Source organism: Manis pentadactyla, chromosome 14, assembly GCF_030020395.1.
Source record: "Manis pentadactyla isolate mManPen7 chromosome 14, mManPen7.hap1, whole genome shotgun sequence".
Classification (NCBI taxonomy): Eukaryota; Metazoa; Chordata; class Mammalia; order Pholidota; family Manidae; genus Manis; species Manis pentadactyla.
The window spans coordinates 8,735,049-8,754,207 of NC_080032.1; the positions used below are offsets into that span (position 1 = coordinate 8,735,049).

At 41.2% G+C, this 19,159-nt stretch overlaps 2 protein-coding genes across 2 annotated transcripts in view; one reads left to right on the forward strand and one right to left on the reverse strand.

Moving 5' to 3' along the window:
• Positions 1-13,199, reverse strand: part of ZNRF3 (zinc and ring finger 3) — a 181,458-nt gene extending 168,259 nt beyond the window's left edge. Inside the window, exons 1-3 of the mRNA XM_057492280.1 lie at positions 12,402-13,199; positions 12,161-12,235; positions 3,306-3,450 (exon numbers count right to left, since the gene is read on the reverse strand). Of these exons, the coding sequence (XP_057348263.1) occupies positions 3,306-3,349 (44 nt within the window). The 5' untranslated portion in view covers positions 3,350-3,450; positions 12,161-12,235; positions 12,402-13,199. The remainder of the gene's footprint in view (positions 1-3,305; positions 3,451-12,160; positions 12,236-12,401) is intronic.
• Positions 13,200-13,428: 229 nt separating this feature from the next.
• Positions 13,429-18,046, forward strand: XBP1 (X-box binding protein 1). The gene is given in 6 exon segments (XM_036908912.2): positions 13,429-13,705; positions 14,721-14,817; positions 15,612-15,740; positions 16,480-16,515; positions 16,518-16,625; positions 16,934-18,046. Coding segments are annotated over 6 exon segments (1,155 nt in total). The 5' UTR covers positions 13,429-13,478; the 3' UTR covers positions 17,492-18,046.
• The last annotated feature ends 1,113 nt before the right edge of the window (positions 18,047-19,159 follow it).

A 19,159-nucleotide genomic window follows, 5' to 3' on the forward strand; every position in this document is an offset into this window, starting at 1 on the left:
GCACAATAAATGTCACTTAGGCCGTACCAGTCTGCACCCCCAGCCAAGGAACCAGCAGAGACGAAAAGAATATTCTTTTGCTGGTTTCAGGCACCTTGACTTGAGTTTTCAGTTTCTATCTAAGAAAATGCAAATCACTGAAAGTGGGGGTCGCCTCAGAAGCGAAACAGCTTAAAAGCAGTGGGTCAGATCTGGGTCCTTCCATGCCTGTGCAACTTCCAGGAAACTGGGTAATATCTGAAGTCACAGAGATTGAGATTTGAATCCCAGTTCTATCACTGACGAGTTGCATGACCTTTGGCTTAACCTCTCAGATCCTCAGTCTTTCTCCTCTGAGAAATGGAGCCAATTCCTACCTTGCAGCAATAAAAGAGACAATGGATGTCAAATGCCTCACACAGGCCCTGGCATGCATCCCATGCTCATTATCTGTTGTTCCTAATAATGACTTATTTCACACACCCTCACACTTGTTCCTTTGAAAATAAAGAGACCTTTAGAGTAAGGAGAACAAAAACAAGGCTCAATGTTTTTTTGCTACTCTGATTTCCTATTACCTGGTTTCTTCCTGGAAAAGGGTTCCAAGAACTTTTAGAAGTAGAAGTGAATAAACAAGGGAGATTTCAATCAGTAAATACAGATGTGCAGATCCCTCTTTCTCAGGGAGGCCACTGCCTACCGCTTGAAGCAAATCCACTCAATCAGTAACTTTACCTCCCTGGTCACTTTCCAGCAAGCGGTTCCTGTTCTTAAACCAGGATATGCAAACAAGGGCACTTACTGGAAGGGAGGTTTCAGGGCCTCCAGATTTCATCAGCTGCCTTCTCTCCCAGGAGAGCCGGTGGGACCTGTCAAGCCAGCAGCCAAGGCCAGAAAGCAAGCTGAACATTTAAAGGCCTATGGGGCCTCTCCCTTTTGAGATTTTAATTTAAGAGGGATCCATTTAAGAAATGCCAAGGGAGAAACAGTATTGATTTATGGTTGCCTAGGGAAGTGGGGTGCAGAGGAAAAACCAGATGAAATAGGAAAGGTGAGGGACCTCACTGTGCAAAGTTAGGAGGTGGGACAGGTACAGGGAGGACAGCCTTGGGAGCCCTGGGTTCCCACCCCAGCTCCTGACCTCAAGAGGTAACATATTCCTGGACTCCAAAGGAGAGTGACAATACTGCCTAAGCTCAGATATCTGGAAATCCCTTCTGGCTGTTTTAGGGAAAAAGGCAGGGCAGGGAATGGGGGAGGGGGTGACTGTGCAGAATTTAAAGTCAGACAAGGAGGTGAGGGAAGGCGGGAAATCATTTCTCTCTTTCTTTCCTTCTTTCTCATATTCCCACCTCCAGTTTTTAAGGAAGTTGTTGGTTAAAAGAGAAATATTAAGGAAGTCTTGAAGGGGACTGAGGATGGGGGTGGGAAAGAGACAAGGGATGTCCAAGGAGAGTTAAAAGTATACAGACATTCAGAATGACCTTCTTATCCACTTAGTCTTGGGACCATTAGTAGGTATTAAAGGTTGAATATATATTTTGTGTGAATTTCAGGTCTTTTTTTAGCACCAGATGAACTATTACTGCTTTCTTGAGATTCTATCTCAGGGGTCAGGTGGCATCTAGCTTCTGCAGCAGGGGGAAAAGAAAAGCTAAATCCTGTGCAAACTCTTACTCATCCTTCAAGGCCTGGGAGAACATGCCGTCTTTTAGGAAACCTTCCCTGACGGTCATGGGGAGTTAGGCCCTTGCTGCTCAGCACTGCAACCGAAGGCGGGTTACAGTTATATTGCATTGGAATTATTTAGTTGTCTCTCTCCTCCTCTAGACTCTGCCCCCCTGAGTTCAGGGTGAATGAATGATCCAAAATCAAGGTTTTCTGGCAGTCTGATTATGGCACATAGACGCCCAGACCCTGGACACCAAGTAGAAATCATTCAATACAAATGGTTGAACACCAATGCAGAGTGCAGATTTTCAGAAGAACCTTAAGTCAATACAAAGGCAGATTGTTCTCTTTCCTCTCACACTGATACCTGAGTGGGTGGGAGTCTGGGTGGAGGTGATACTTGCTTGATCAAGATTAGGAGAGTCCCTGTAGAAAACTTTTTCAATTTTTCCCCAAAATTTTTTAAGAAAAATTTAGAATCAGACAATCTACTTCCTGCAAGTCTGAGCAATTCTTATTTTTCAAGACACTGATGAAACACTTCAACTGAGAAAGTTTAATTCCCATCCAAAGCTGCACCTGGGATAATAATCTCCTTTACTCCTTTATCTGTTTCAAAAAAGTAAGAAAAAATCAGACCCATAGACCCTTTGAGCTGTGAAGTCACCTGGTCACTTGGAAGGTAAATCTAAAAGACCCCCTGCCCTCCAGTATGTTATCTGTGGAACATGAGAGCATCTGGGTTCATCCCTTAGGCGGCTGCCCCCCAGGTGGGTGTATGAGACTGAGCTGGTGTGTGCTCTAGTCACCGGCACACCATTCCCATGTGCCAAGGACGCCACGTGTGGGCAAGGAGAGCTTACAAACAGGCGTTTGCTCCTGTTGTTGCCTCTCTCCTTTAGATATCAAGGCAGAGCATCTTAAAGGGAAGTGGGAGTGGCTCAGGCTAAGATGGGCCACATTTGCTCTGGAGCCTGGAACTAAATGAAACAAACTCCTTCCTGTGTTCCGGGCACTTTGCTAGGTTCCTTCCATCCATATTCCTACCTCCTCTAGTAAAAACAAACAACAAAAAAGGAACCTCTTGAAGGGGTTCATGGTTTATTCCAGGTCATCCAGCAAAGTCAAGCGCTAACAACCATTGTACAGCTCAAGTTCAGCAGTCAGTCCATCACCTCTCGGCTCCCCTAGAAGCTGCAGATCACTGCAGGTACGGACAACAAGTATTTCTGGAAAGATGCTGTGGGTCCGAAGAACTATAATAAAGTCTGTAATTCTAAAACTACACTGGAAAATACAACTCATTTTCAAATGTTTTCTGTGTTTTGTACAAACTAACGGTCCCATTTTCAAATTGCAGATCCCAGCTTCTTTCCCAGACGACACAGCCTCTCACCTGTTCAGTAAAGCGCAGCTCCCGCAAATCAGCAACCCCCAGTTATGGCGTAATCCAAACTCCACCTCCAGGATCTTACCGTAGGTCCTGTCCCTGTGTGCTCAGCAAATGTTTGCAGCCTTCTGCTGGGAATGTTATCCCAGGTCACACTAACAGGGCAAGTCATTGGCAGCCTGTGGCGGGGTATGGCCCACCCTGGGGTCAAGTGGGCATTTTGTCCCCAAGTTGGGAAAGGGAGTAAAAACTGGGGAAAACTTACCTGGTGTCCACTGCTATGACATTTTCCTGCTTTGTGGATTCCATCCCTGCTTTCTGTCAGTGATCAAACTTTATCCTTAGACATGTTTTAGACTTGGACCCTCCATTATTCTGCTTAGCCTTCTGAGACCTGTCGAACTTCCTGGCTACCAAATATCAAAAGAGAGAAGAAGGGATAAATCTGATGGTAGTCTAAGAAGAGTTATGCCAGCTGGCATTAAGGTTGGACTGCGCTTGGTAACAATAATACTTGGCATGAATTATGGGCTTTCTCTCTGTCATGCACTGTCTTAAATACATGACCTTGTTCAATATTTGATTCTTATTTTACTGACAATGAAACTAAGGCTCAAAGAGGTTAAGTAACTCGTCCAAGGCTACCTAACTAGTAGGTGTTAGAGCTGAAATTTAACCTATGTCTGTCCATCTGTTTCATAAGCCAAGGCTCCAAAGCCCCCAAGTTGTAATGACCACTCTTACAGGGTATAGAAATGGAAGATGGATGGCCTTTGTCTCCGTGTTTTCTGAAGCAAACATAATTTTATGTCTTCCTCTGCTCCCAAGGCTTTTCTCTTCTCATATCCCCTTTATTCACCAAACCAGAGTTTGGTCTATATTTTACCCAAATGGCTCTTGGAACCATAAATCCTGGCTGTTTTCCTGACAAAAAGAAAAAGTTTATGATAGAACAGAGAAGGTACAGCTTGCTGGCTTTCCCCACGTGAGTACCAAGTGTACAAAGTCAGCTAGTTATAAATAAAAAAGAGGATTTTTTTAAGGTTTTTTTTTAATTTTGAGGTCTCCCTAGGCTGTTCTGAGGAACCTCAGTCCCCTATAAGAGCCAGGCCATGCAAAAACTCAAGGCATCACCTACAGGTAAGGTCACCACCTCTCCTAAGGGGGAGAGATTCAGTTGCTGTAATTTGGGAGTCAAACCCTCAGCATACGTATGTGTCTGAGAAGGTTTAACTTGAGTAAACTGAGCTCTTCAAATAAATATCATTTACTGAAATTAGTTATGAAACATTCTGCAAAAATAAATGTACCACCTGAAAGGTAAGTAATCAAAAAACAAGGCAGGATCCTGGAACAGAAAACAGACATAAGGGAAAAACTGGTGAAATCCAAATACAGGTCTAGAGTTTAGTTAACAGCCATGTATCAATGCTGATTTCTTAGTTTTGACAAACGCACCTCTGGTATGAGGCTGATGACATCAGGGGCAACTGGAACCAGGAGCGGGGGCAGTGTATGGGAATTCTCTGAACTGACTTTGTAACTTTTCTGTAAATCTAAAATCATGCCAAAATAAAAGTGTATTTAAAAAATTTCATACCCAGTGAATTGATATTTATTCTCCTAGTACTAATGAAGGGGGCATACAGCACATAAACTTCTTTCAAGTAAGGTAAAACTTGTTTCTCTGCCACCTTTGAACCTTGGTGTCAACAGAGGTGCTGACAATGGAGAGTCTGTGCTTTCTTTAAGGAGACAAAAACAAATGCAGAGCAATTTACTGCTCTGAGTCAATGCCAAGCAAAAAAGAGATATGTGGGATATCTTTGCACTTTTCAAAAGCATCTTTTCCTCTTGTGCTCTTTTAGGCCCTGTTTAGTCACTGGGCAAATGAACTGCAGCATTCTGCAGAAGTCAAAGGAGTACTGAATTTCTTAGAACCCGGATACACACGAATGAACATCAGGAAGTGTTGCAACTCTTCTCCAGCAAGGGCTGGGCAGCCGCAGGGTTGAGGGCAACATCCATCAACAGGACGAGGAGGATTTCCTGCCCGCGTGCTTGGCGACTCAACACTAACTTGCAACGGTTCATAAACATCCTCCTTTAGGAACATATTCATAAAATGGAAAGCACTTTGATCACTAGCCCTAGCGAACCAAATGACTTTGTCCACTTCCAGAGGATTAACAAAGCCCTGTGCATCCAGATTGGTTTCTTAGTTGTGACAAATGCATCATTAAGGGAAATTGTATCTGGCTCAGGGGTCTGTACTTGGCTTTTAAGATTAAGATGCAACTTTGATTCCATTAAGGGAATAAAAATATCATAGAGAACTTTGCTCTTCACACTTTCCCCTTATTTTAGAATTTTATTTTCCTTGTAAGAATATAAATGGTTGTCTTAGAATTTTTGCTTTCCTTTTTCATTTTAGTGGTATTTAGAACAATGAGCAATCTAGTACTTTTTTGCTGAATTTGCCTCTTGACTATAGCATGGGAGTCTATAAAATATGACGCCAAGCCAAGACATGGGACACATGAGTCTCTACAATGAGTGTCAAAATCATGGCACTGGGGAGCCAGCATTCCCAAAGTCTTCTCTCATTCTTCTGCTGAACCATTTTTAAATCTATTTAGTTAATAAACAGGGGAATACAAAGATGAGTCAGAGCAGTCCCTGCCTTCAAGGAACTTACAGTCTCACACGGAGACTCAGCCAGGTGAGATCGTACTGCCAAATGCCTCAGATGTTTGGCCAGAAATCTCTGGAGGACTGAATGGAAATGAAGCGAGTGCACAGTGGGGTCAAGTCTGACACAAGTTTAGAGCAGTGGTTCTCAACCATCCTGGCTCCTTGGAGACCTTTGGTAATGTCTGGAGACAATTTTGGTTGTGACAATGGGTCGGGGGTGGTAACACTGGCATCTAGTGGGTAAGGGCCTGGGATGTTACTAAAATCCTACAATAGGACAGCCTTTCACAAAAGAGAGTTGTTTAGCCCCAAATTTCAATAATGCTCAGGTTTAAATGGAAAGATAAACAGGAGTTTGCCAGGCAACCTTTGGGGAAGAGGACATGCCAGGAAAACGGCAGAGTGGAGTGTGGGAGAGACAAAAACACTGGAAATGTAATCTATAATCTTAAGCTGATTATTTTGTCCCTTTGAACCTCAATTTTTCTGGACACAAAACAGCGATGCTATAATGTTAAGTGACTTATCTCTTTTCCTGGCATTGGAATAAAGTGTCACTGATAATAATTATGTCCCTGGCACCCACCTACTTACTGTCCCCCTACTCAGGCATACTTGTTCCTTAGCAGTGCTAGTAGCTCATTCAAGAGAAAAATAAAGATAGTGTTTGAGAAATCTCACTTAAGGCAATGTGGTGGGTAAATTGTCTCTAAAAGTGAAGATTGTGTTATATGGCTTGTAAAAAGAACCAAGATGCCTTAGTAATTATATTTCTCATGTAGCATGGGATCAGGAAGTGGAATGCTACAGCTAGGCTGGGGCCAGGGGGGCCACTTCATGATATAATCAGGAACCCAGACTCCTGTCATTCCTCTCTGATATCCTTAGCATGTGGCTTTCTTTCTCATGCTTGTAAGATAGCTGCTGAACCTTCTCAGCCTTCTGCCCTTTCATCAGCATTCCAGGCAAGAAGCAGCTGAAGGAAAAGGGAAACAGGCAAAAGGTGAAAAACATCCAAACTGAGTCTTCTCCATTTAACAAACTTCCCTGGAATTCTCTCTGCCTAGAACTTAAACATTGGCCTGAATCCCATTACACTGCTATCCATAGCTTCAAGGAAACCTGGAAGCTGAGTGTTTTCAGTTGGGCACTCAGATAAAATTGATTTTTTAAAAAATAAGTAAGTAGAATAGATGCAGTGTAGGTAGCTAGAAGTATTGCCTTGGTGCCTTAAAATAAGCACATTCCAGGCTTTTGTATTGAGTCCAAGACAGACCAAACTTACGTTGAATTCTGCTTTCAAGAAAATGTATTATGTTGCAATCTTCCAGGGTAATTTTAAAGATGTTCTGTCTTTTAAAGCATATTGTCAAGAACCTCACAGTTCAATAATCATTCAAAAAATATTTACTGAATGCCTAGTATGTACTCAACACTCTACTAAACACAGAAGACCAAAGAAGTATAACACATGGTTTCGGTTTCTAATGAGCTCATTGAAATCCAGCTGGAAAAAACATTTAACGTAAACAAATGAAAAGTTAGGTAACAGTGAAATAATTAAATAACTACAATAAATAGAAATAAGAAAGCAGTACATTGCTGGTAGGAACATAAAAGGAAAACCATTTTGGAAAACTGGCAGTTCCTAAAAATGGTAAACATACACCTACCCTATGACTACACAATCTCACTCCTAGTTAACTACCCAAGAGAAATGAAAATAAAAAAATTTCTTCCACACAAAGATTTGTACACAAATGCTCACAGAAGCTTTATTCACAAAAGTCAAAACTTGGAAACAATTCCATTTCTAAACCTAAACGCAAGGATCAATCTCACTCTTCAAGAGTAAAATGGAATCAAATTTGGGGGATGTTCCTCATTTGAAAAAAAAAAAACAAGTCTTCTTGGTTGGGAGTGCTAAATTAATTAAACAGAGGCCATCAGATTGAGGTGACTTTAATACCTAAAAAGACTATGTAAGCAAACTATAATCTAAGCCTTCAATGGCTTGAGGTTAAGAAATCAAAACCTAGTAACATCCAATCACAAACAGCCTACTAGGCTTTGCCAAATAATGCAACTGTATTAATCTACAGACAATCAAATCATTTCCTTGATTTGCTTCCCCTTCTTCTCTATAAAGTCTTTTCCCTGGCTCCTGTCTGTAGAGTGCTCCTAATCAGCTCTGGTTTGATGCTGCCCAATTAGAATCGATTCTTGCTCAAATAAACTCTTGAGATTTTTAATATGCCTCAGTTTATCTTTTAATGGGAGGATAGTTCTCTATTAGACCAATCTGTGTTATTTAAATCTTTTTTGTCTGCTCCTTCTGTTGCTTGAGGTGTCTCATGTGTCCATGGATCTCTCATTGTCATAATTTATTTTCAGTCTTTGTTATATATATTTCAAAATTATGTCACTATATTTAGTGGAGTATTGATATTTTAAAATAAAATTTTTGTACCATTCTTTTAAGGGTATTCAATAAACTCTATAAATACCATAGTTATTTGCTATCTATCATCACACATTTTAAAATATGAGCCAAGGATTTGGCTGGGGTGTTGGGGTTGGCATGTTCTGGGGCTGAGGATTCAACTAGCCATTTGCTAGTAGATTAGCTAATAGAGTGCTTAGATGTATTTGCATACATGAGAATTTCACAAATAAGTAAGCACACTGAGGTTGATGAGAGCCTGTTTTCTTATTGTCAGAGATTGGAGTTGAATTTATGAAAAGTGGGAAAACTAGAATAAGCCCTTTGATGTTATATTGGAATTGGAGTTACTGGTGTGTACTCATGAGTTTTTAATACAGGTAGACCAGTATAAAAATAAGTACAGATGTACACACATCTATCTATACCTATTTCTTTTATCTATTATATCTTATTATCTTATGTATCTACATCTATTTCTGTATCTTTCTATATACCTATGGAGGACTATATTTGCATACACATATACATACTTCCTAGTTCTATCTACTGAGAGAACCTAGAAGTGATACCCTAGTAGCAATGAGCATACCTCATGCCCTTATCTTTGGTACTAAATATTTTTCACTAGAAGGAGCCAGAGCTCATTAGAGAAATGGCCAATTCCAGGGCTGGACCTGAAAAGGTATAGATGAGTCTGGAATATCTTGTTCTATCAGAAAATAAGGAAATGCTCAAAGAATGACTAGACATGTCAGAAAGGACACATGTCAAAAGGATGCTCCCATACATGCTACAACATGGATAACCTTGAAGACATTATGCTGAGATAAGTCGTATGCAAGGGGAAAAATATCATGTGATTCTGCTTATCTGAGGTACCTAGAATAAGCAAATTCATGCAGAAAGAATAGAGGCAAGTTGCTGGGAAGACGGGGGAATGAAAAGTTATTGTTTAGTGGGTATGCAGTTTCTGTTTGGGATAATGAAAAAGTTCTGGTGATGGTTATATAACAACATGAATGTATTTGTATGTATACTTAATTGTATGCTTGAAAATGGTTACAATGACAAATTTTATGTTATGTACATTTTACCACAATAAAAAAATGGGGCTCCTATTAGCCAAGTCTAGACAGTTTGATAATCAAAATAATGTAGTAGTAGTTTTTTTTTTTTTTTTTAGCTTCTTGGCAGTTTATTTGAAACTATGTTATTTCACGAGACAGAGAAGGCACACAGAGATGCTTATTCCATCCACCAGGTTTTGGTCTATTTACAACAAGTCCCAGTATTTATAAAATGTAGTAGTAGATTTTTTAATCTACTGAGTAAAACAGTACTCTAAATTGATACCAATATGAATAAATAAATAAAAAGGGAACCTTCTACCTCACAGGAGGATTCCAAGTAATAAATGGAGAGGGAATGATGGAATTTGGAAATCAGTATTTGGAAATTATTCTAGTAACTGATTAATTTAGGCAAGAATCATCAATGGATCCTAAAACTTGTGGGTGAAGTCTAATGAAGAACAACAGGGTAGGTAGATATCTCAAAATAGCTTTCCACGAAATAGTTATTATTAATAAATGCAATACTTAATCATTAACTTCACAGTGGAGAAACATTTGTTATGGAACAAATAGGTGTCATGTGACTCCTGACGTGGTCCACTGAGAACACAGCATCACTCTGTGGTATTCCTGCCCAAAGCATACAAATCATGAGGTAACATCTCGTCAGATGAATCCAAACTGAGGGACATTCTACATTTCAAAAATGTCAAGGTTAGAAAGACAAGACTGAGGAACTGGTCCCAATTGAAGGGCACTGAAGAGACATGAAAATCACCATATGCAATACTTGATCTTGGACAAGATCCTGGACTTCACTGGAACAATCAGAGAAATTCAAATGGAGTTTGGGGATTAAATAGTGATATATTACCTATAAATAAGCTAATTTTCTGGTTTTGATGGTTGTAAGGAGTTATAAGGAGAATATGCCTTGGTTCTAGGATATACATGTTGAAGTATTTAGGAGAATTGGGGCATTATATCTGCAATTTATTCAGAAAAAAATTGTGAATATATCATATATATACACACATACACACATGTATATATATAGAGAGAGAAATTGATAAAACACAATAACAAGTTAATTGGGAAGTCTGAGTAAGAAGTCTGCATGAAGAGTATGCTGGAATTTCATAATATTGCAACTTTTATGTAAATTATATCAAAATTTCTTTTAAGTTATATTTCCATTCTACTTTCCTACAGACTTTTATCCCAGTGTAATACAATTTTATGCCTAAGTCTATTATTAATTACCCATGGGGTTAACCTGCAAAAAAAGTTTATATTTTTAAGTATTGAAAAACTTTCTTCTCACCATAAAAATTATTCTGCATGGAACTATCACAACAATTAAAATCAGTACAAATTTTATAAAATTTATCAAAATACTATGCATCCCAAATTTTGATAATTATTAAACAGAGAGAGTAAAATGATACTGGAAATGTATGTTTGGATTCACCTATCAATGTATTAATAGTACCTATTTTTAGAATGAGACAGGATTCAGCATTAATTTTATTCCTTTTTTTTTTTCGTTAAAAAAAATGTAAGTGTCCTAAAACGATGTTAATATAACTAAGTGGATGGGGAAGGAAGGTTTTTTTGTTTGTTTGTTTGGATATCTTTCTAATTAGAAGCCAAGTCACATAGTGACCTAGCATTAAAAGTTATATTGAACTTTCAGTTGACAACTCAATTTGTCTCCCAGCAATTTAATTGGAAACAAAGAATCAGAACCAATGGAGTTGGAAAGAGATTTGATACTCACTGGTGAGGGTCATTTCTTTTTTCAGTATCATCACCAGTAAGTAGACCAGCTTATACGTTTGGAGCCACAGTTATGTTTTAACTCAAGACATCAAACATATTACCACTTCAACATATCTCATTACAAAAAAATGATCAGTGAGATATTTTACATTTTTTTCATACTGAGTCTTCACATACAGTGTGTATTTCACACTTGCAGTTCATTTTAATTGAGACCAGCCGCATTTCAAGTGCTCAATAACCATGTGAGGTTAGTGGCTACCATACTAGAGCAGTTACTGAATTTTAGTTTCAGATTGTAATTGGGTTTTGTTGTTTGGATTTTTCACATTGACATTTATTTAGATTTAATGGTCTACTGTTTCTTACCTCTCACAAAGACTAAGAACTTTGTGTTTTATGTATTTTATAACTGTTATCACAAGCGCCTAGTAAATGTTTTAAAATATTAATGGCATCTGATGCAAGAATTATCAGATAATTCTTACAGAGAGGATATAACCTGTTCAAAGGTTTGGACTTGAGCATTTGAGACTTTATGGATAGCAATCTGCATTGGGTTAAATTACTGGTTTTGAGTACAATTTTAAATGTTTATCAGAAAGATAAAAGCCCTGAAAACACAGCTGAGGGAGTCAATTTCAACACTGTATTTCTACTCCATTAACTAAGACCAAAATGCAATCCGTCCGCCTTTTCTCCTGTGCCCCAGCATCTTGTACCTTCTCCACATGTTTACTCATTTCCATCCTGCTGGACTAATCGGGAAGGACTCATGCATTTTCTTTTTATGCCTAAATGATTTATATTTAGGTTAATTTTACTGGGATTTCTTAGACAGTGCCAGACATTCTCTTGGTGTTCACAAATGTTAACAAATAAAAGGTTGCATGACAATTACAAGACTTTTCTCAGAACCTCTTACGCCTTCCAAAGTGCTTTAACATAAATGTGTAGGTCTGAACCAGAAGGCATTCCAAAGACTCCTCCAAAAGTTCGCAGGGGCCAAGAGTGAATCTCCCATTCACTGGAGGCATATTTAGGACCCAGAAAGCTCCAGGCTGAGGACAGTTAAAAAGGAGGCAGACTTCTTTGATCATCTGCAGAGTCTCTGATCACCCCTACCTGTTTTCCAATTCACGAAGCAGTGGGTGGGCCGGCTCAGTTTAAATGAATAGTCATGGTCATCACTTTGCCAACCTGGAGAAAGAAAATACCTATTAGGAGACTCATGGACCAGTCTCAGAAAAGGTGCCCCTTTAAAAGGCGTGTATATCAAGGGACTGAATTGCTTTCGTTCTTTCTTTCCATTCCACCAAAATAACATTCGAAGGGCTCATCTGACTTAAAAACACCGAAGAATTACCTAAAACCGTTCTATCTTTTCACATTTCGCCTATCTTCCAACCACCAGCAGCGAGTTTTACTACTCTTTGCATCCCAAGGACGTAGAAGAGGCCTGAGCAGAGGAAGCAGTAAACAGTTGTTAAAGAAAATACTAATCGGTAGTTCTATTTTGTAATTTGCTTAAAAAAAAGTAAACATGCCGGTGTGGGGTGTTTTCTCGGATTTCTCCTTTTTAATATTCGTGTCTACACGGCTCCTTACGGGCTATCCAGAGGCCTTCCATTCGTGCACGGCGCCTCAACGGCCAGGCAGGGGCCTCGAACCGCCCGCGGGAGGGGCTGAGGGCACACCCGGGACCTTCATCTTGGCATGGGAAATTTTATTTTCTCATGTAAAAAACACCAAATCAAAGAAAAAAACCGCTTAAAGTACAAAGTTTAGAAATGCAGAGAAAAATCAAATCCCTCCTCCCACTCGGAGATACCACCACCTATGTTTATTAGGCTCTCACTACTGGCTACACCCAGACTGTTCTTTCGTGAAATTTCCTTGCAGGCCTTTTTTAAACCCAAAGCCCGATTCGAGGGCTCTCTCTACCCTCCGCTCCACTCGGGGCCCGACGTATGAGGTGAAATCTTGTCAGGCAGAGGTAAAAATCTGTTAGTCTCAGTAAAATGTCGCCAGTCTGGAAATCTCCGTTTGGAATTAAGTTCTGTCATTTCGGGTAAAAATGCGTTAGCCTAGGCGGGAAAAACCGTTGGCTGAAGGAACTCCGCCAGCTCCGGACCCTTCCTCACAGGCCCTCGCGCCCCCGCCCGGCGCCCCCGCTCCCGCGGGCTCCCTCGCGAAGGATGCCCAGGAGCCCGCCCGGCCGTCCCCCAGCCCACATCCCCTTTACCCCCGCTCGGGAGAGCGGCCGCCACGCTGGACGCTCTGACCCCGCCCCCGCGCGGACCGCGGGCCAGTGGGTGCTGAGAGCGGCCGCGCGTCACGCGGCGCTGGCCAATCGCGGAGGGCCACGACCGTAGAAAGGCTGGGCGCGGAGGGGCCAGCCGCGGGCGGCGGCGGCGCGCATTGGCGTAGAGAGTATCGGGTCATGGTGGTGGTGGCAGCCGCGCAGAGCCCGGCCGCTGGGGCCCCCAAAGTGCTGCTGCTGTCCGGCAAGCCTGCCGCTGCCGCCGCCGCCCCGGCCGGCCGGGCTCTGCCGCTCATGGTGCCGGGCCAGCGAGGGTCCAGCCCGGAGGCGGCGAGCGGGGGGCCGCCCCAGGCGCGCAAGCGACAGCGCCTCACGCACCTGAGCCCCGAGGAGAAGGCACTGCGGAGGTGGGCGAGGGTCTGGACGCGGACCTGGAGAGCGGGGGTCGGGGGTCGGTACCAGATCCGCAGCCGGGACGCGGCTGGGGCCGATTGCCCTGGCGGGGCCGGTGCCAGCGTGGCGCGGGGCGGGGCGGGGCGGGAAGTCTGGACTGACCGGTTCCACCGAGCTACGTGGAATCCAGGGCTGTCCAGGCCATTTAAAATTTCCTTCTTTTCGCTCTCATTAGAGATGACCAGAACAGGGTGTGTGGGCACCTGGGTTCCAAGCCTTCTGCCTTCTTGCTGTGTGACCACAAACCCGTCGTTCAGCTTTTCTGAACTTGGGCTGTAACGTGGAGTCGATTAACCTTCTTGGTTTTACTTTTCTTTTTGAAGGGGTGCGGAACTGAAATGACAGCTGATGAAAAGGCTGGGGGCTCTGTAAGCCTCACTAGTCATAGTCTTTGTGCCCTTAAAATGGTACCTACTTGATGAGGTCGTTGGGGAGACTGAGAAATGCCTAGTACTTAGACCCCCATAAGTGTTCATTCTTTTATGATCATGTGCCTTTTGGGATTTATTCCATGTCTCGTCAAGCAGAAATGGGCCCAGACACTAGGGGACTGCCTAGGATCTCAGCACTAATGGGGCAGCAGGCATCAGCCTCTCTCTTAATTGAGTTCGGTTGTCATAGCGATGTTGCAGCCTTCACTGGATTTAATCAGGAAGCAACGGGGGAGTAAAAGGGGAGAAGGAAATTTCTTATGATGCAAGATGAATAGTACATGTGTCCAGCTGTGGCTAGGATGAGACTGGGGCGGATGATGCAATCGGGGGGAAAGGAAAGTAGGTCTTCAAGCTAGATCAACAGAAGGCTGTGTTTTTTTGTTTTGTTTTATTGAGGGAAGAGCCTGAAGTGTATTTTGCCTTAGTCTACTTTATACTGTAAATTAAAATGAAAGCACCAGCTGGCAAAGTTTCCAAATAAAGATACTAATAAGGTTTGGGATGACTCAGTGTGGTATGTCCCTTCTTTTCTCAGGAAACTGAAAAACAGAGTAGCAGCTCAGACTGCTAGAGACAGAAAGAAAGCTCGAATGAGTGAGCTGGAACAACAAGTGGTAGATTTGGAAGAAGAGGTAAAAATACTTAAGGTCAAACTCTTATCTTTTATCTGTATATCCTAACTTGGTGAGTGTCCTGATATTTGCTGCCCATCCCAAATTGTTTCAGCCCCTTTAGAATAGAAAATTTCATTAAAATTAAGCTAATCTAAGTTAGGGTAGATCTACTGTTGGTTAAGTGGTGAAGTTTGATGACAACAGAGATGTGATTGACCCTCTGGCATTTGATGCTAGATCTACCTCAAAATTGGTGAATTACAACATTATGACAATGTTTATCAAGTTAGTACTAAATAAAATTAGTAAAAGCAGATAGGAAGTCATTGCTTAAACTTGAGACCCTTCCTGGCTTGGCCAGAAGTCCACTAATGGTCCCTTTCTCTTCTAGGATAGGATCCACTTGTTAACCTGATAATAAGTTGTTGCCAGTTGCACATCTTGAATACATAAGGATTATTTATATATTTTTTTTACATAATCTGATTTTATGGTCCACCATTGTACTTGTTATTACTTGCCAGTTCAACATAAGGTTTTTTTTTAACATCATGTCTAAATTAAAGCTACGTCACCCTTTGCTGAGATCTAGTAGTTGGAAATATTATTCTTGACCCCATGAAATGGCACTTCTTAAATAGCTTATTTTTCTTAATTATGACCTTTGCTCCCAATGCCAACTGTGAACAAAGGCGTAAGCAGTTTCCCAAAAGATCGAGAAGAAAGGAAGTCAATTGTAGTGAAACTTCATCAGACAGATTAAGTGAAAAAATTAGATGTTTTAATAATAGCTATTGTGAACTTTCTTACAGAACCAAAAACTTTTGCTAGAAAATCAGCTTTTACGAGAGAAAACTCATGGCCTTGTAGTTGAGAACCAGGAGTTGAGACAGCGGTTGGGGATGGATGCCCTGCTTACTGAAGAGGAGGCAGAGACCAAGGTAAGTCATCTCCTTTATTTGATGCCATATGTGAGAACTGGTTCTAAACCTGACATGACCCCTTTAATGACAGTTTATTTTTCAAGTGTGTAGTGAATAACACTAAACCCTAATAAGTTAGATGGCTGAGAGAGAGTACTTAAAAATACCTATAGCCAACAAGATGTACACCAGAATTGAGAATCAGAATAAGAGAGCAAAATCTGACTTTGAAAGTTACTAAAATTATAGTTCTTTAATGAATATGAATAAGCATGGAAAGAATTCATTGTAATAGTGATACTTCTATGATGAAGGTGATGTGTGTGGGTTTTAATCTATGGATATAGCAAATTCATTGACAACACTTAAGGAGTCCAAGATAGACAGTACTTCACTCTATGAAGGTAATGTTCAGGACAGGCTTAAAAAATTACTGTCCAAAAAAGATTATGAGCCTAATTCACTATAGAACTTTGTTACTTACGGACATTATTATGGAGAATATCATCCCTCGAAACTTTAGGGAATAAAAATATTTCACTGCATGGAAAATCAAAATGAAAAGTTAGTCTTAGCCCCCCTTTTCTTACTTCTTGAGGAGGACTTAAGGAAATGGAAATAACAAAGGGAAAGATTTCAGCCCTGAAGATTATTTTTTAGCATTCGTGAAAGTTGAGAATCAGAACTGCCTCATAAGTATTACCTTGGGGACTGTTAGGTGTTTGAGCTGTTTATTCACTTTGATCTTTCCTCTCAGGGAAATGGAGCGAGGCCAGTGGCCGGGTCTGCTGAGTCCGCAGCACTCAGACTACGTGCACCTCTGCAGCAGGTGCAGGCCCAGTTGTCACCCCTCCAGAACATCTCCCCATGGATTCTGACAGTATTGACTCTTCAGACTCTGAGGTAGGGATTACTCAGATACATAAAGAGCTGTATAACTAGTTAATTCCATCTGTTTGATGCCTAACATCCCTAACCAGATAGATCAGGGCAGAAGTTAATTTTGGTTGGGCGAGAGGTTAACAGTGACAACTTTCCTGTTTCCAGATGCTGTGGGATGTGAAGTGTAGATAAATGGGCCTGTGGGTCCTGGAGGTCACCCTATAGCATAATTATTAGTTTACATTAATAAACCTAGTACTAAGTGTTGTAGGTAGATAATCAGGTGTATTCTAATAGTTGGACTCCATTTGATTTTTTGCCTCTTGCAGTCTGATATCCTGTTGGGCATTCTGTTCAACTTGGACCCAGTCATGTTCTTCAGATGTCCTTCCCCAGAGTCTGCCAGCCTGGAGCAGCTCCCAGAGGTCTACCCAGAAGGACCCAGTTACTTACCGGCCCCCCCTTCTCCATCACTGGGGACGTCATCAGCCAAGCTGGAAGCCATTAATGAACTGATTCGTTTTGACCATGTATATACCAAGCCCCTAGTTTTAGAGCTACCCTCTGAGACAGAGAGCCAAGCTAATGTGGTAGTGAAAATTGAGGAAGCACCTGTCAGCCCCTCAGAGAAGGATCACCCTGAATTCACTGTCTCAGTGAAGGAAGAACTTGTAGAAGATGACTTCAGTACAGAGCTGGGTATCCCAGATCTACTTTCATCCAGCCACTGCCTAAAGCCAGCTTCCTGCCTACTGGATGCTTACAGTGACTGTAGGTATGAGGGCTTCCCTTCTCCCCTCAGTGACATGTCCTCTTTGCTTGGTGTAGACCATTCTTGGGAGGACACATTTGCCAATGAACTCTTTCCCCAGCTGATTAGTGTCTAAGGGGTGCTCCAATACTGTTGCCCTTTTCCTTGACTTTTACACTGCCTGGAGGATAGTAGACAAGGTTGTCTGTGCTTCACTCAGAAAGCCAAAGTAGAGGGTGTACAGTGCTAGAGAATTCCTCTGAAGTATTTGTTCAAACCTCATAGGTCACCCTAAGTATTCTTTAGACATCTAGCAGTTGAAGGTACTCAGATGTATTATTACAATGCAGAATTACAGCTTTTGAGGTTGTACCTTTAAGGGCATAATATGCCCTAAAATACTTATGCAAGGGTCACTTGACAGTGTCTCATGGTCCTTTATCATTTTTCTTCTTGACATCCCAGGCTTACCTGATTTTAGGTCCTTTAGTTTGCTTCTGCAAGCAGAGATACCTATCTGAGGTGGCTCCTTTTCCCTCATGTATAGTCCAAGTAAAGATCAAGAATCTTGTAAGATTATAGAAATTTACTATGTAAATGCTTGATGGAATCTTTCCCTGCTAGTGTAACTTTTGGAAGGTGCTTTCTCCATTTATTTAAAACTACCTGTGCAATTAAAAAGTGCAATGCAGTGTTCTTGTTCTTTGATTCCTTCTTGGGTATTAAGTCTTACTGTGTTTGTTTGCTATTATAGTGTTACCCAACTTAAGCATGCCAACTTTTTAAAGTGACTGAAGGTTTTCCCCCTTAATTTACTGCCTGCTTCAATTCCTGGCTGCCATAAGTGATATAATCTACTCTTCGAGCAGTTACTATATTTCTGAGACAATTTCTTCAGCCTAATTGGCCAATATCACAGCTCATAAGTGGCAGAGCTAGAACCCTTAACAGCTGTTTTTCTATACCATCTTATGTTAGAGAAGGACATGCCATTAAATGTCAAGATTCTCCTGCCATTATTGGAGGGACTAAGAACATTTTCTAAACTCAAACTCCCTGGGTTCAACTCTTGCTGGTTACCTATTACCCTGGACATATAATATCACTTACTTTCTCATCTGTAAAGAGGCATAATAGTATCTCTAAAGAGAGGGTACATTACAAGCACTTAGTATATGTGTGCTATTATCAGGCACCATCTCAAGCACTCAGAATTTAGCTATTTTCTCCTAATAACACTTTGGAAGAGTTTAAATCTCTTACAGAATTACATATACTCCAGAAATTCTTTCACAAAAGAATGAACCTGTTCGAGAAAAAATCCTGAAGAAACTAATACAACCCCGAAACTACAGAGACTTTGATACATCATCCTTTGTGTACATCTTTTCCTTGGGAGTCTTCTTCCAAAGTATTAAAGGACTCCCCTCAAAAATGTTTTCACCCATGTCAGCATTCTATGCCAATATTTATTGAGACTACCTCTGGGGAGGTCAAAGGCAATGAACAGAAAAAAGAAAATGGGACTCAAAAACTCCAAAGCAGCAACACAAAGCGGGCTATAATTTCAGCCAAGTCCAAGAGAATGCGTTTGGCGCCTACACAAGCATACTTGAAGGCAAGACAGCCTAAGATCCCCTGGTCATTAAAGCCAGAGCCCAATCCTAGTGCTTGGCAATGCAAGCTTGGTTATGGAGATACTCCAGCTGTCCAAATGATTAAAAGCCTGATTACCTGATTTTCTACAACTAAAACCTTTTAAGTGCTAAAATCCATTTAGGGATTGTATAGGCAGATGTAAAGA